The sequence below is a fragment of the Branchiostoma floridae genome, chromosome 19 (assembly GCF_000003815.2).
Source record: "Branchiostoma floridae strain S238N-H82 chromosome 19, Bfl_VNyyK, whole genome shotgun sequence".
Taxonomy (NCBI): Eukaryota; Metazoa; Chordata; class Leptocardii; order Amphioxiformes; family Branchiostomatidae; genus Branchiostoma; species Branchiostoma floridae.
The window spans coordinates 2,697,686-2,714,675 of NC_049997.1; the positions used below are offsets into that span (position 1 = coordinate 2,697,686).

At 43.1% G+C, this 16,990-nt stretch overlaps 1 protein-coding gene across 3 annotated transcripts in view; it reads left to right on the plus strand.

Annotated features, from left to right (window-relative positions):
• The window catches only part of LOC118406362, a 72,047-nt gene that overhangs the window by 53,565 nt on the left and 1,492 nt on the right, over nt 1-16,990 (plus strand). For all 3 annotated transcript variants that reach the window (XM_035806329.1, XM_035806328.1, XM_035806331.1), the window contains 25 exons: nt 121-252; nt 863-1,068; nt 1,844-2,128; nt 2,731-2,898; nt 3,371-3,558; nt 3,986-4,128; nt 4,965-5,108; nt 5,502-5,654; nt 6,275-6,439; nt 6,871-7,020; nt 7,482-7,647; nt 8,202-8,384; nt 8,792-8,907; nt 9,296-9,514; nt 10,182-10,430; nt 10,681-10,772; nt 11,274-11,450; nt 12,163-12,364; nt 12,836-13,006; nt 13,778-14,005; nt 14,212-14,340; nt 14,799-14,967; nt 15,490-15,606; nt 15,951-16,082; nt 16,438-16,575. In XM_035806329.1, coding sequence (XP_035662222.1) covers nt 121-252; nt 863-1,068; nt 1,844-2,128; nt 2,731-2,898; nt 3,371-3,558; nt 3,986-4,128; nt 4,965-5,108; nt 5,502-5,654; nt 6,275-6,439; nt 6,871-7,020; nt 7,482-7,647; nt 8,202-8,384; nt 8,792-8,907; nt 9,296-9,514; nt 10,182-10,430; nt 10,681-10,772; nt 11,274-11,450; nt 12,163-12,364; nt 12,836-13,006; nt 13,778-14,005; nt 14,212-14,340; nt 14,799-14,967; nt 15,490-15,606; nt 15,951-16,082; nt 16,438-16,575 — 4,222 coding nt within the window. The remainder of the gene's footprint in view (nt 1-120; nt 253-862; nt 1,069-1,843; nt 2,129-2,730; nt 2,899-3,370; nt 3,559-3,985; nt 4,129-4,964; nt 5,109-5,501; nt 5,655-6,274; nt 6,440-6,870; nt 7,021-7,481; nt 7,648-8,201; nt 8,385-8,791; nt 8,908-9,295; nt 9,515-10,181; nt 10,431-10,680; nt 10,773-11,273; nt 11,451-12,162; nt 12,365-12,835; nt 13,007-13,777; nt 14,006-14,211; nt 14,341-14,798; nt 14,968-15,489; nt 15,607-15,950; nt 16,083-16,437; nt 16,576-16,990) is intronic.

Below are 16,990 nucleotides of genomic sequence, written 5' to 3' on the forward strand. Positions count from 1 at the left end.
ACCCTAGCTCTTTGGGTTTATTTCGCAGTTGGTCTCAAAATTTAGTCTATACTTGCAAACATACTACTTCCTTCGTGTGCCTTTTGTTCATAGTAACTAACACATCTACCACTCCTACAGGTTGCCCAGCTCGTCAAAAGCAACACGTTGAAGATATCGTCCTTGGAGCAGAAGGATTCTCAGTTCGAGAGCGATATCTCAGGTCTGGACCTGATGTTGTCTCAGGAACAACGGAGGTCGGATGAAGTGGAGGTCAGTCAACTCAAATCTACCATACTTTTACAGCAATGAAACTTAAAGTGACGTTGCCACTTGGTTGTATAGTATATGTTAGGGACACATATAACTAAGACTTGAGCGAGGTGGAGGTCAGTTCAGGTCGTGATTCTGTACCTACAATTTTCGACACAAATCTATTATGCTTTTACAGCAGTGGGAATTAAGGTTAGTTTACGTTACAATTTTGTTGTGTGGTAAGCACACGTAAGGATTTCTCTTGAGTAGGAGGTGATGAGGTGGAGGTCAGTTTGGGTCCTGAAACTTTAACTACAATTGTCAACTCAAATTTATCATACTTTTACAGCAGTGTAACTTAAGGTAACGTTACCACTTTGTTGCATGGTATATGGCAGAACACACTATTATCTTGGTCTATGGCTTTTTATTTCCCAAGCCTTTATCGTTTTCATATACATGTAGTAACGCCATTATACAAAATATCATTTATACTTCCTTTCTTAATGTTGTACATGACACTTTAATCTACGTATCGTAGGGAGAAAAATGGTAGTAAAATCTGATTTTTCAAACGTCTCCTTGTAGCTACGTCTTTCCTTATTTTGCTATTCTGACATTCCTGTAGGAAAGAGTACGGGAGCTGACTGTGGACGACAGTTTCCTGCGGACCAGACAGAACCGGTTTTCCGGTGAGATGTTCAACCTCAACACCACACTCTTCCGTCTGCGCAAGGACCACAAGAGCCTGGAGGATATCGTTTCGCGACTGCGCACTGTCTCCACGGTGCGACACGTCGTCATGGAGGAGCAGTTCCGCAACATCACCGACAGGTGGCGCTACCTTAAAATATCTCAATACTCTACTGGTGAAAAGTTCTCAATTAGAGCCATGAGCTTGCGTAGAGGGTGCATTGCAGGATGGCTTGTCAAAAAGAAGTGTAAGAAGCTGTTGTCTTGGAAAATGCATTTTGGAGCTGGAAATTACAAATAAGGGTTTGGGATATTCTATTTTGTTACAAAAATAGTCTTTAACCATGTTGGGTGTGTCTTGCAAATAAATGACGTTTGGATGTGTTCATATCTTGTTTAGAGTAGTCAAAGGTCATATTTTATAAGAGTTTTGTTTGACCTCGTGCTTAGTGACAGAGAAGACAGACATCATGCACAGTATTATTGTACCTGGGAAACTCCCCTGGCTCGTCTCGGCCATACCAGCATAATGAACAATGGACCCTGTTTAACATCCCGTCCTAAGGACTGCAACCCTTTCCAGTAGCGTGCATGTCGGGTGAGCGACATAGCCGGAATCAAACTCATTACTTCTAGTTCCAGAGGCAGGGCTACTCACTAAAGACTAAGTACGCTACCGTAAAGAAATAACAATACAGTTTATTGCAAGTTCATGCCCGTGGGCTAATTGCAAGAAAGGGTACAAACAGTGTAAAAACAATATAGCAGGTGTCTACGTTAGTTTAAAAGCTATCTCTAGATTCTTGGTTATTGGGTTCGACTTCTTTTTTGGAGACAGTAGAAGACGAAAGATCCCACCTTTTCTATTGATTATCATAAACTTTGCCTGATATTTTTGTTGTGTAAATCCCTTCAGGACCGCCGTCAACTACCAGCTGATTGGAGGACTGAATTTCTCCATCACGGAGATCGACACCACCCTGGAGAACCACAGCAACTGGTTCAACCTGCTGAAGTCTCAACTGTCGGCCCACGACCGCCGCATGAGAACAAACGACAGAAGAATCATCATACAGGGCAGCTCCATAGAGAAGCTGCAGTCCAGGGCTACCGATCTAGGGGAGTCCTTCACCTCGGCAGGGCAGGCTATCACGGACTTGCGAACAGACGTGGAGGGGACATTCAACGATCTAAACATAAGGTAGTGTCTTGTCAATAATTTCAAAACGACAAGGTCAAGCTGTATCTTTTACTATAAGTGTGTATATGCATAGATGTAGTTTCTAAATCTATCTGATATATCATGAGGGGACTATCACATTTTCACGATGTCAACAGAGAACCAGACTATGTATAAGGTTTGAAGCACTCACACTGTGAGTGTGAGAGACTCTTTTCGATAAGCGTGATGAGTTCTTAAACATGCTCGAACTGCACATGGATCTCCTCTGACAGCGGGCGTCCTCTCAGTCACTTCCATCCTAGAGAACGTCCCTAACCTAACCTAACCTACTAGTAGGTACTCATTTTAACCTGAGTCGATATGGGAAATACATGTAGGTGTTAAGTGCCTTTCCCAATGCCGCAACACGGGTCCCCTGCTAGGAACCCGGAACCTTCAGATTTTGAATTAACATCTCATGGCAAACGCCACGCTGCCATCTCAGAACTTCAATGAATGACCTTTATCGTACATTTGTGCTCAAACAGGTACGCTAGCGATAAGATAACAACTCTAATCACAAGGTACACTGCCATCTCAGAAACTAATGTTACTGTAATTTCCATTTTTTTACGAAACAGAACGCAGGCAGAGTTCAAGCGGCGTGACTCAGCCATAGCAAACCTGACGCAGGACATCCGTAACCACACGGCTGAGATCAGGAACAGCCAGGAGGTGGACAGGCAGCTGCGGCAGGAGGACGGGCGGCTCAGGGACCTGCTGGGGGAGTACCTCACTGTCATCAACAGGTGAACTAAATCAGCAATGTTGAAAGGTTAAAACTTTGTTTCAACACAAAATAAGAAAAACTCACCAATCACGTCGATCTTCTTCAGATGTACCATTTGCTTCACTGATGTTCCGGAAGTCGGAGGATGATGTCATCAGCAGCGAATCCTATTTTTGAATATGAGTCAATGAAACTCGACAGATCTGCAGTATTATACATTTGTGCAGTATTATGTCTGTGTTTCATATAGTTTTGAAAATCTGTTTTTGTTTGTTATTTCAATAAAAACATAATTTTAAAACATTTGTTATCTTGAGAATCTTTGGCCGCTTTACGCTTTTCAGAGAAAAACGTCTTGATTTCTTTGACGACAGTATACCGTCAATGTGACTTTCTCCCTCTCCCAGCGTTTGCACACTTTGCACTATCATATGACACAGTTTCCTCAAATTTTATTTCTACAAGTTTGATCCGCATTGCTTATTCCCTAGGCATGAGACAGGTCTCAGCGAGCAGAGTAACGGTATCACGTACCTGCGGACGCTGATCCGGACCCAGCAGGCTCTGACCGGCAACCACACGCAGGCACTGACCCGGCTGAAACTCCGGGATAGGGTGCTGGAGAACGCCATCGACGAGATCAAGCTGGTGTTCTTGCCTAATGACGCAATAGGAATAGGTCAGGATCTTTCTTGTTGTTTTCTGTTGTTTCTCACGACGTCCTCTGTACAAGAAAACTGTCTACATGTAAACAAATAGTACAAATTGGCCAAATAGACAGATACCATATGTCAGAGGAGTTGGCGACGATTGTATTTTTTCTCTTGCATGTTATTCGTCTGTTTGACCAATTTATAGCGACATGTGGAGCCTGGAAGAGGCTATCAGAAAGCTAGCTCCCTACTGCAGGGATGGATAGCTGTGTGGCCCAAGGTCTGTTAAAAACAGAGATGGGCACCATATACACTTTACTATAGTGTCTGAATGACTTTCAATACGCTGTTGGCCTCTAATGAAGACCATTTGGACTTTTTCCATTAAAAAATAATCTATTCTCGATACAAAAGGAAAGATACCATATGAATGTGTCTGGTTCCACCCTGCAGGTAACAACCTCCTGAGCTCCGCGAGCGACCTGCGCAACCCCTTCACACAGATCACCCGACTGGAGGACAAGCTCGACACGATCTCCACGTCCGTCACACAACAGTCGCGCGATATTACACAGCTAGAGGAGGCTGGCGCTCAGGTATGACTATGGCTATGAATTAAAGTATCATCTCGTTTCACAAACATCGCGGACGGTCAAACTATGTGCCAACAGGCTGCAGGCAGACTTTGGGGTAAGATAGGTCTTTGTAACGCTTTAGACAAGAGACAGGGCTCGAGCCTTTGGTGCCTTATTGTGACTAAATTGAAAATGGTTTTAAAAAGTACACAAATGCATTCCTCAAAAAGTTTGTTTTGCTCAATGACACTTAAGATCATAATAAAAATCTTTAGTTTACTGTCGTCCATCCAACATCTGCATTTCTTAGATGCTATCGTAGCAATCATTAAAAAAAACTGGCACATCGTTTATGTGTGTTGGGCACACTTTTGACAGATTAGCCGTGAGGCTCGGTGGACGTCACTCCCCTGCCACACAGGATATACGACTTTCCCAAGAACATAGAACCAGAAATCTATTGGTTCTGAGTCCAGCAGTCTAGCGGTTGCGCTACACCAATCCCACCGACCAGTAGAAATTATCTACACCACTTGAAATGTTTTTTCAGTTGTCTACTGAAATTGCCATCAGAAGACTGAAATGGTTGGGCCATGTTCTGCGGATGTCGGATAACGGTATCTCCAAACTTGCTCTACATTGGGCCCCAGAGGGGAAGAGTAAACGGGGACGTCCAAAAACTACATGAAGACGCACTGTGGCTAAAGACCTAGTGGTCATTGGGATCCCCGTCCCCTGGGATGCTGCTCATCCCCCAGCACAGAACAGACCCCAGTGGAGGAACCTTATCACAGCCTTATGTCCCACATGGGATGAAGAGGATAAGTAACTTGAAATGCTTATTTTCCTTACCCCAGGTTAAGGACGACCTGTACGAACACGTGGCGCAGTACCAGAAGTCAGACCGCCGCCTGTCCACCGCTGTCAGCAGACTTCAGGAGCATGTCGCAAACGTTCGCAATGCGACGAGGGAGCAAGATACCAAACTGTACCAACTCGAGGTAGGTTCTATTGATGTACAGCCAAACCTGTCGAAGAAGACCATTCAAGGGGCCGATAAAATCTGATTTATATGGACAAGTGGTCACAAAAAATTGGAAACAATGCCCGAGGGACCACCAAAAAGTTGACACAATGGCCAGGTGGCCCTTACGACAGGTGGTCACTTGTACAGACTTTACTGTATATCATTCTTATAGCTTTTTATGCTTGTGCCTGACTAGTTTTACCATGAAAATGACTTAGGACCTATATGTCAATAGCAAATGATGCATATCTGGCTATCTCAAATAAACAGGAAGACGGAAACAAGATTTATTACACACATCAAAAGGCAGGTGGTGGAAGATGGCGTCGTAGAGGATTAACGTAATGTTTTCTTGTCCTTTTGCTAGAGTCTGGGAGAGATGTTGGAGAGCGTTCTTAATGACAACATCAACACAGTATCAGACATTCAGGACCGGATCAGCAACATTGGTGACGACATCAGGGAACAGAATGTCACACTGCAAGACTTCCAGTACAAGATGGGACTGTTGGACAAAAAGGTCAGTATGTCTAGTATCCTGTAGCATGCACTCGGCTGCAACAATCCAAGAAAGTGATAAAAAAATGATCAATAGCGTCGGGAAAAAGACTAATTCAAAAACAATTATGCATTTCACCATTGAAAATACCAATACAAATACAAGTATTGGGGAAATGACCAACCGAAAGGTACAAACTTTTAAGATCATTATACCATTTTTCTCAGGGAAAATCGTCTAAAGGTCCTAAAGTTCCTTGCAAGCATAACCATTTGCGGGCTATGTAAACCTTTTCTTACCAAATTAGCCTTTTGGAATCCAATTTGTATTGTTTTCGACGTTCAGCAACAGGTTAATACTATATATAGTTAATTTCTTTGTCACTTGCAATTAGCCCCCGGGCAAGAACTTTGTTAAATTATCATTATCAATATAATGGGTATGAAAACAAATATTCATTTGCTCACCATGTTTGAGTTCAATTTGAACTTCGTAATGTTCATGGTGTTTATATTTCTACTTTTCACACGGGGCATAGACCTGAACAGACTGATAACCGTGCTCCAAGTGCGGAACCGGAGAGCACGCTGGTGCAGCACACCGTAATGTTCATGATGTTTATATTTCTACCCTCAATACAGGACATAGACTTGAACAGGCTGATAAACGTGCTCCAAGTGCGGAACAGGAAACAGGAGAGCACTCTGGTGGAGCACACCGCCAGCCTGTCCGGGCTCGCGCGCCGCGCCAGGAACCACGAGAACTCCATCAGGTCCGGGGAGGAACTCAACCAGTACTTCAAACAGGTGAACAGATTTTCTTACTCAGTTTAAGTTGCAGTCCTTCCCATACCGATGGTGCATAGGGCGACGCGCCTCTATGTTTCAGTAGGGCCACGAAAGTTTCTGGTGTCCCTCGTTTAGAATGGTCGTTTAAGTCTCTGTATTCCATGGGGGTGAAACAAAGCTTGGTTTAAATTTGTGCCACTTTATCAGTGATATGGAGTGTTTTGGCATGGTTTATATTCTTTGCATAAACCTGGTATAGCACGAGCTTAGAAATGGACTGACTCGACCTTTCCTAAATTACCAACCGATGAGCAGATATTGCAACCGTAAAAATTTAAGTAGTCAGGTGTGGCGACAAATAATGTGTTATAGTGTACTTCAATTAGAATATTTTTTGAGTGACCACGTGATAACCATGTGACTATCACGTGCACGTGCGTGTCACGCAGAAAGCTGACCAGCACACGGAGCAGATAGACGCGATGAAGGTGGAGGTCGGTACGCTGGCCAGCAAGGTGGACCGGACCGAGAAGACCCTGCTCGGGAAGAGCGCGGAACTGGCGGTGTTACTCAAGGACAACGTGGAGGCAACTTTGGAGGCAAGTTTGACATTTCAGATCATAATCATTGCGAATGTTTGTCATTTTGAAAAGGGTGTTTTTTACATTTATTTATTCAGTTTTACCATATTTGACTTGTGAAAGGATTGACATAAAAAGTGACTATCACCTTTTGCAAGATGTCAACCCGGAGGCCAGACTGCAAGGATTGATCCACTCACTCTGGGAAGGACCCCAACTCTTTTCGATATGTGCGGTGGTTTCTTTAGCGTGTTCGGCGTGTGGCCCTCCCCGAACACCTGACCTCCATTTAACGTCCTATCCGAGGGACTGCCCTAGTCGAAGGTAGGTGCCTTTCCAAAGGGCACAAGATCGTTGACATGGCAGATTTCGAACTAGGGACCTCTTGGGCCTGAGCCCAAAGCGCTGCCGATTACGCCACACGATCTCACATATAGTTTTACTTTCATCTTATGTATCTCTCGTCCTGTTTTGTGTAGACCTACGCGTCAGAAATCACAGACTGGGTCGCCAGACAGGGTACGTTGGAGCTCCAGGTCGCCCTGCAAAACGATAGCATACTCAGCCTGGAAACCCGGACGGACCGACTGCAGGCCAACTCCAAGGACCATTCTAAGGACCTGCAGCAGCTTGTACCTCTGGCAGGTGAGTTTTTGTAGTCTTAGTATAACTCAACTTTACTTTATAACTCAACTTTACTATATTTTGTATTTTTGTACAAATGAATAAGATCAAAATGATTCAAATCAAATTAATTAAAGTAATGATTTCAGCTAGAAAAGACTTCATGTACAGTCATGTCATTTTAAGCTATTATTGCAGAAAAAGAACTATATATATAATTGCAGCAAATGAGCCTATTTTTTTCTTATTGCAATAGATTTCTGATTCCCACTGATTTCTGAAGTGCGGTTGTACCGGCCCTCTAGAAAAAAGAAGAAACCAGACTCATGTGCATGGCAGAAAAAAGCAAATCCTCAAAAAAGAACCCTGCAGTAGACCTGAGTCAACTTATAGATGTGCCCTATGTGGCAGAGACTGTTATTCTCGTAGAGGACTTTATAACCACAGTCGACACTGTAGGGCTGATATCAATTAGGATTGTCCTATGGTCAATATATCAACAGAAGAATGCAATATCTGGTTGTACCGGCTACATGCAAGTTCAGCTAACCTTATTTGTGTCTATTTCCTCACAGATGAACTACGCAAGGACATGAATCGTGCGCGGATAGACCTGGTGGAGCTGGAGAGAAACGGAAAGAAGATGACGTCACGAGTGGAGAGGCATACTGAGGAGATCTCCAACCTGCAGGACAAGTCGGACCAGCAAGGGGGCATGCTTAACGATCAGGCGACAAACATCAATACCCTTACCCTTGGTGAGTTCCTACTTCTAGTTCATGTTGACTCCTCAAGTAAGATCAATTGAGAAGGCTTTGTCAATGGTCCTCCGTCTCCTTTTGCAGCATACAGTGCAATTGCTGACGATTTTGAACCATTTTTTTTCAGTTGTGTAAGATTTATGCTATTTCTTACTGTGAACGATTGGGCGTCGTTCATTACACTTACTTTTGTCTAATTATCTGTAAATAATGTCGTAAGCGTCGTCCAAACTGGTCAAAATCATGCATATATGCTAGTCTTCTGTCGAAAAGTAAGATTAAGATACGACCACAGGTTTTCTGCCGGTGCCGCTCCTTTACTCCAATGCTTTAAATTCTCGAGATCTCTGTATAGGTCATTTGATTAAACGGGGCATCTTAAAGTTTTGTATATTGTTTATCAGAACAAAGAAACTTCCGCGTTGCGATGAACAACAGGACGACAGACATCTTGGAGTTGCGGAGACAGCTTCAACTTTTGGAGGCAGGAGACGAGAACCTGAGGGGAGGACTTCAGCAGGTGGGGAACTGTGAAAATATTTCGTTCAGAATGCACTTAAACGAAAAGTCAACAAAAATAACTGGAATACGAAGGGAAAAAGACACGGAAAGAATTAAATAAACAAACATACAATAAAGAATAAAGTTCAGCTGAAATAGTAATATTTGTTCAGTCAAAATGACCTAAGAAGATCTATGTGGACAGGTGATCATTATTGACACGATGTGATACTTGTGTCAATGGGTAAAGTTATCACAAGAAAGTGCTCTTATTGGCTAAGTGGTTCTTATATAGAGAAAGTTACTTCAGAATGTACATGTTTGCTGTCGTAGTGATGATTAAGTAAATGAAGATTGATAAGAATTGAGACGTAATACTTAATACGTAATATTTACGTATGTTTCAGGTCGCCTTTAACCTGAACCAGGGCATGCAGGCGGCCCAGCGCGCCACCCAGCGCCTGGAGGCGTCCATGTATAACCAGACCAACACCGTGTACCAGATCCGCACCATGACCAACAGCATCCGGAACGAGCTAGCCCGCAAGGCCCGGCAAGAGACACGCGGGGAACGGCAGCTGGATCTCAAAATGGGCCTGTTCCAGCGCACGCTAACGGAGAATACGGTCAGATTTAAAAATATGATATATATGTTATGCCATGTTGAAACCTCTGCACCCAGCTGGCTTGCCGATTGAAGTAGAGGTTCATTGTAGATAGAGAAAACTAACAGTAACTAATAGTTCATTATTTTCTTGCTTTGTTCGATATATTCATATTGTGACGGTTTTCTGTTTTACCGTTATGACAAGGTAAATGGCAGTTATTACGTATATAGCCAGCCTCAGTAACATTAACTGACAAGATGATGATGATGATATAGCACACGCCTGTTTGGGACAGCATTGTAAAAATCCGCATAAGCAGTCACTGTAAAGGTAAATACTTAACATTTGTTACCACATTACTGTAAGCAGCGAGTGCTGCAGTACAATGTGAATCAGTCAGAATTACCCTGAGGACGGTGACAGATGAAGCAAGTGTAAGAAAGGAGTACTAGAAACAGTGTCAAGGCTCCCGTGATTCAGCTTGCCTGCGCTGAATCCGGTCCGCCAGCTCACAAAGTCAACGCCTAAATCTTTACGCCAAAAGGCTCAGAGTCTTTGCCTTTGGTAAGTTTGGCAGCACTTGAACCCCACTGTTACACAACAGTTCTGGGAAAAAAAAGAGTCTCTTTATTCAATGATGTAACAACCTGGTGAAACTAATAACGGAGTGTTCTATTGCATGCAGGAGTCTATCCGTACGCAGCGAGTGAAGAATGACGACCAAGACAGTAAGATCCTGCGCCAGTCAGACGCCCTGGAGAAACTACAGAACGCGAACTCCCAGTTCCAGTCCAGGGTAGGCAACCAGAGCGTGTGGCTCCAGAAGATCCAGAGCAAGGCGGACCAGCTGACCAGCACGTTTGCTGACCTCCGGAAGCAGTTCAACGGGGTCGACCTGAAGGCTGAACGTGTGCAACAGGGCCTGAACAACCAGGTGAGTGTGAACATGTGATGATCATGTGATTATCACGTGGTATTACATGAATCACCCTCATTCAACTATTAGAGCACAGCCATAATCTGCCATTGGTCAATCAGGAGCATGAATTTTGTTGCTACGAAATCCACATATTATTGCCTCCAATTGCTTAGAGTTTGTTAGACTAGTAGTCCATGTGGTGACATACACCATGTATTTGCTTGCTGTAAATGTTACTCTTTATGTCTATCCCTCGTCTTTGCAGACTGTAGCCCTTCAGCAGTTCGAGTTCCGGTTGAGTGATATCGAAAGCAGCGCTGTAGATGACGGAGGCATGGCCAATCAGCTGAACGCAAAGTAAGCCACTGATACAAATTCGAACTCTAGGAACATTTTTAGTAAATCCGTTTGGTCTACCACCCTGCTTCTTGATGCTCACACAACTTTCGTGCAACGTCCTGTCCAGTTGGACGGGGCTTGTAGCAGGGAGACACTCTACATGTCGATAACTGAGCTATCCAGAACCTGCATCTACTGTCAATAACGTGTGTACATCATTGTTGAAATATCAGCTTTTTGAAAGAGACATTTTGTATTACCGTTGTCCATGTTCACACGTTTACATTACCATGACCGTAACCTAGTGTACGGGGTAACCTATATCTGTTCTTTTTACAAACAGCTTATTTGACCATGGGCCGGGTATCAAGTCAAAGAACGATAGTTTGATACAGCAGGTACTGGTCACCCCAATATTTGAAAATATTGCAGTTTGACATAACAGCGGATATAGGCTATCCCATGGATAAAGTTGAACTAACGTTTCTACTTTAATAAACTAATTTTTTTTGTATGTAGAATCCTGGCGCTGAAGTCCAGCATCGCGCAGGACCTGCAGGAGATCCAGAGTCAGGTGGAGGAGATTCAGAGCAATGCCGGGGACCTGCGCACCCTGGCCGGCATGCACCAGCGGCTCAAGTCGGAGGTGCGGCAGGTCAACCAGCTCTTCACACAGCAACGGGGAACCATCGGAAGGTGAGCAAGGAGCTTCTCTTATCCATTTTTCTCCTAACGTCACAGAACTCAACCCCACACGCTGCAGTAAAGGCGGGGTCCATCGTCTTCCACTGATTCGGACAAAGAATTTGAACCCCTTAAGTTAGGATTTAGAGCTAGCTTTTTGACTGTAGTAGGCGCATGCTACATTGTTTGATCGTCCTCTTTCATGTCACCAGCAATTAACAATCAGGCAAGAAATAGCAATAAATTTATCATTAGTAAAAGGAAAACGTAAAACCTTCTGATTTTGCCAACAAACGTATGGTGAGTTTTTTTCTTTGAAATTTTGGCTTTAACTTGAATAAGACGATTTCTTTGACCAGCGTATGTTTATTAGATTGCGGAAATGTGGATTCGTTTGCAGAAAGTATAACTTACAACTGATATCACGATTTCTTTCCATTTCGTAGAATGATACAGAGGAAGAAACAGCAGCTTAAGAGACAGGTCGAGACTCAGGACGAGACTATGATAGAATGGACACCATTCTGTACCACCAGAGTCTGTTCACGGGCTTTGTGAACTTGATAACTCACCGCTGATGCCACATTTTTTTCTTCAATTTCGTAGAATGATAGCAGTTAGCGACACCATGATGGAATGGACATATCTTGTACCGCCTGAGTTTGTTCATGGTAAGGGGGTGCCTTTGTAGACATGATAACTCAAATTTCTATTAATTCCGTAGAATGATTCAGAAGAACCAGCAGCTAGAGAGACAGATTGAGACTCAGGACGAGTCCATGACGGAGATGGACACCATCCTGTACCGCCTGGAGCAGGACATGGAGCAGCTCAAGCGCGACGCCAGGCGGCGGCCCGTGCCACCACAGGCCGAGCAGTCCAGGAGCATCGACACGGAAGTCGATTCTGAACTGGACTCTAGTCAGGTGAGCTAAGACTTACATAACGAGCTTTCCACACCATTACCGAAGCATAGACCTTGATGATGATACCGAATTTGACTCTAGTCATGTGAGTTAAGACCTAAGTTAAAGTTATCGAGCTTCCCATAGCAGTCCAGGAGTTTCAACACAGAAGCGGATACTAAACTGGAGTCTAGTCAAGTGAGCTAAGACTTAGGTTAAAGTTAAAGACCTCAAAGTTACCACAATTACACCAGTGCAGTGCAGAGGCATATAGACCCTGATATGGATACTAAACTTGACTTTATATATAGGTTAAACAGATCGGAGCAGTTATTGAGAGTAAAAAATATGTGTTCACTATCTAATTGCATTTTTATGAGGAATATAAAATCAATCCTGTCGTGTATTACTCTATTATGTTTCCATATAGTACTTGTTTATGAGTCAAAGATGTTTTTTGAAAGCACGTTATTGACTAAACTTTTACTACAGGATCAGCCTCCATCCAGCACCTTGTCACTGGAACAGGTCGTTGACCTCTTGCGGAGAGGTCGTAGGTCAACCGGAGATGACCCTGATTCCGCGTCTGTCACAGCGTCATGGCAGAAGATGAATGACAGCATCGCAGACCTCCTGGAAAACCATCAGCAGGACCTGACTGAGGTATTGACTATCGGGTCTTGTTCTCTTTCTCTTGAGATGGGGAGAAGGACATATTAGTTTCAAAGACAATTCAATCTCTGCAACTGGATAAAAAACGGATATTTACTTCCGCACGTTTCGAGTGACATCTATCACTCTTCTTCAGCGTCACTAGAACGCTGAAGAAGAGTGATGGCTGTCACTCGAAACGTGCGGAAGTAAATATCCGTTTTTTTATCCTGTTAGTTGTAGAGATAGAATTGAATTGTATATGAATATTGTTTACCTGGAATTATTTTCTAACCTTCATTAACATAGTATTGGTTTCATTTCGTGAATTTTGCTTGTATCAAGGAAGTTTCAGCCGCCTCGATGTTGTCAGAGATGTTGGTACACGTGGATGACTAAATCACAAAATACAGAATATCATGTCAGACAGGAATTCTTGAAGAGTAGGCCTATTCCAGACGACCATCCAAAATGATGCTAAATGATGTTGGTTTTGTAGACAGCATTCCCAACTTTGGGATGAAAATGTAGAGGTGGAATGCTTCACACTACAAAGCTTCACATTCAACGTTATAGAACGTCATCAGCACCTCCTGAAAAGATTTGTGTTTTGCACCCTTTACTTATTTCCCGACTCAACTTGCTTTGCGATTGAACAGCTGCGTTAAGCGTTGATGAGATCTTCCCATTATGATGATAAGGACTCTAAAAACACTGTTGGAATCTAAAGATGTTCAACGTGATATATAAGATAATATATATATTTTATGTGTCGTTTTCCAGGTCGTCGATGCCATGAAACTGTTTAGGACCCAGGCGGAAAGTCTCATCGACAAAGACGAGAAGTTGGAGAGGTTGTACGAGTCCCTGGCCAAGAAGGTGGCCACACTTGTGGCTGTACAGAAGAAGAGCCAAGGCACCATGGGAAATAGGGCACTATCGAGACAGATGTTCAAAATCGAAGCATCTATGCACGAAACGTATGACGTCATAGGGAGGATAGACCAGCAGGTAAAACTTTTAAGTACTTCAAATCCGCTGATCTGATATTGGTAAACCTGGGTGCGTTAGGTTTAGGTCCCATTTTGAAAAAAGGTCCTCTTTGTAGGGCATTAAGGTCGTCGGCGTCACATAGTATTCAGACGAAATAATATGATTCTTTGGCAGCTTCGTTACGATTTAGTTTCATGATTTTGTCTAATTTCCATGTTTCGAAGGTTCTTGATATCGACAACGCAATCCGCTTGCATCATGGTCAGCTGGCGCAGTACAAGCACCGGGTGGGCCGCCTGGAAACCGTCCTGTACAACTGCACGGACGTCTTCGCGCAGTGCTTCCCAAACCCGGTAAGGAGACAGCGTTACATTGTACACATGCATGCAGTGTACTTAGCATACCCTGCATTATGACATTATACGTTGCTTGACAATATTTCGCCGCATTCGTCCATGTTAAGTGAAACCAAATTCATAATAATTTGCCGTGTAGTTGGATCATATTGATATCATACGAAATTTACGGAGATCGATCAGACCAATGGCATATTTTCAGAAATGAGTGTGGTTGGATAAACGTTCTCGAAACAAAAGTGCTAAAAAGAAACATCATCTTCATAAAAGTGCAACAAAGATACACTTGCGTATTGAAAAAAAGGTCGAGTACAAAAAAATTATATGATTATTTCAAACAAATGAAATGAAAGATTATGTTTATATCATTGTGCCAACATAACTCTGTATTGTAGTACCATATCTTTAAATTTGGCGCGGACGAGCCTGGATAACTTGCAAAACCATCTTATCAGGATGACATGCCGAAGCACCAGCTGCCTCTGAAGATGCCAGTCATGGATGACCAGGGCGTCGGCAGGGCGGGTAATGTCGGGAGCACTGACCAGCCTGCAGAGGAGACACCCGGACAGCGCACACACAGGAACAACACCATACAAACACTATACGACCCGGATCAGAACGGTTAGTGGGTGGTCTCTTTGAAAAAAAATACTAGTAGGGCTCGCAACATGGAAGGCCTAAGATTTTATCAGTCCGTCCCGTGCCTTTTTTGGCCCATCCAGCATTTGCTGTGTGTCCTATTCCTTAGTATTCACATTATTCTTCTTTCTATTATCAACATACACTTCAAATTCTCTGTAGACAGAAGAAGAAGAACTTTATTGCACGACAATTGTACATGGTACAAAGTATGGCAACAGCTATTACATAAAGTACAAAATAGAGGTATAGGATAAAGCTTGACATCCTAGTTAACATAACAATAAGGGCTAACATAATTCATTCATATAGTATCACAATGAAGTATTCTAATCATTAGCTTCAGTATTCTTTCTAATATATGATATGTAGGCGGTGAGAGGTACATGAGCGGAAACGATAGGATATTCGTTAATGCGTTCCGTTTGATATACATTAATACGTCATGTCAGAAACGTTGAAGGATCTCTCTAGATCTGTAAATCGTACGTTGTCTGTTTGCAGGGGGTTGTCTTCCCGGAGAGTTCCCCTGTGCCAGTGGCGGCTGTATCGACCTGTGGTGGCGCTGTGACCATGACAACGACTGTCTGGACGGGAGTGACGAAATAGACTGCGTGTATCGTAAGTTCCATCTGTTCCTTAAATCCTGTTTTAGTGTTGCTTTTTGTCTGTTAAAATAGTTTTTTTAAAATAGTATCTTAATGAACCAAATCCTTAGACCCTACAAATGAAATTTCCAGAGTAATTACAAGTTCAACTCCAAGTGGCAAGTGGAATTTAGAAGAATACGTAACATTTCGCCAAAAAGGAATTACAAGTAAATGGATACGATTTTCTAATATCATATCATATGATTTCCAAAACCATATCCAGATGCTTGAGTAACTGCATTTTGACGTTTCGTATTACCTAGATGTCCAATCTTCATCGATGTACGTTGCATTATTCCTTAATTGTTTGTATAGCTGAATGCCATGCAGACCAGTTCAGATGCGCGGGCAGTGGACGCTGCATCTCCGCTAGATGGCGTTGTGATGGCGAGAGGGATTGTCGAGATGCCAGTGACGAAACGGGCTGTAACGAGTATTTGTCAGCAGGTAACTAGTGCATTGGTTTTCATCTATAGCTAGATGGAAATGCTATTCCATTGCATGTCATTTCTTGTAGTTCAAATTCTGCTTATGTAGCAAATTGTGAGAAATGTAAGGGACACAATAAAGACTAAAGTTTATATAAGGGCCAAAAACGAAACTATTTCTGAACCGGGACGGGGGCTCTTAAGGCTTCAATTCACATTTGACCCTTGAACAGAGTCTCTCTAGAAAGATTGCACTCTGAAGCCCTGGATGGATTTCCACACTTCTTGTATAATCATCTGCTTTCTGTTTTGTTGAAAAATGACTTTCAAAGTGATTTATACACTAATGACATTCGCTTCCTTTAAATCCACAGAGAATCTGACCCGGATTGACCCCGACAGTTTCAGCCTGGGTAACAAGGTCTCAGCTGAGGATGTGGAGGCCGACACCAGCCCCGCCCAGACAGCCGTGTTCGATTCGCACTCCGCCAAGGACATCAGACCCATGAAAGGTCAGTGACGTCAGAAATCAGTCGGTCCTTGCGTTTGGTGGTGCTCAGTCCTTGCGTTTGGTGGTGTTCAGAAAGTCAGTCGTTCCTTGCGTTTGGTGAGGTCCGAAAAATCATTTGTTCTTGCGTTTGGTGGTGCTCAGAAAATCAGTCGTTACTTGCGTTTGGTGGTGTTCAGAAGATCAGTCGTTCCTTGCGTTTGGTGGTGTTCTTGTATCTACGTCACCACTTGTACATTTCGATAGAAAATGGTACACAATCATGATGTTTCAGCGAGAGACCATAGCAAAGGATAAAAAGGGTACAGACAGAATAGCTTAAGAAAGCGGTTGTGCTTCTTGAATTGCACTTGCGTAGTAAATGTTTATTTACATTTGTTCGTAGAAAAACGAAATCATACAACACGTGTCAATTGTTG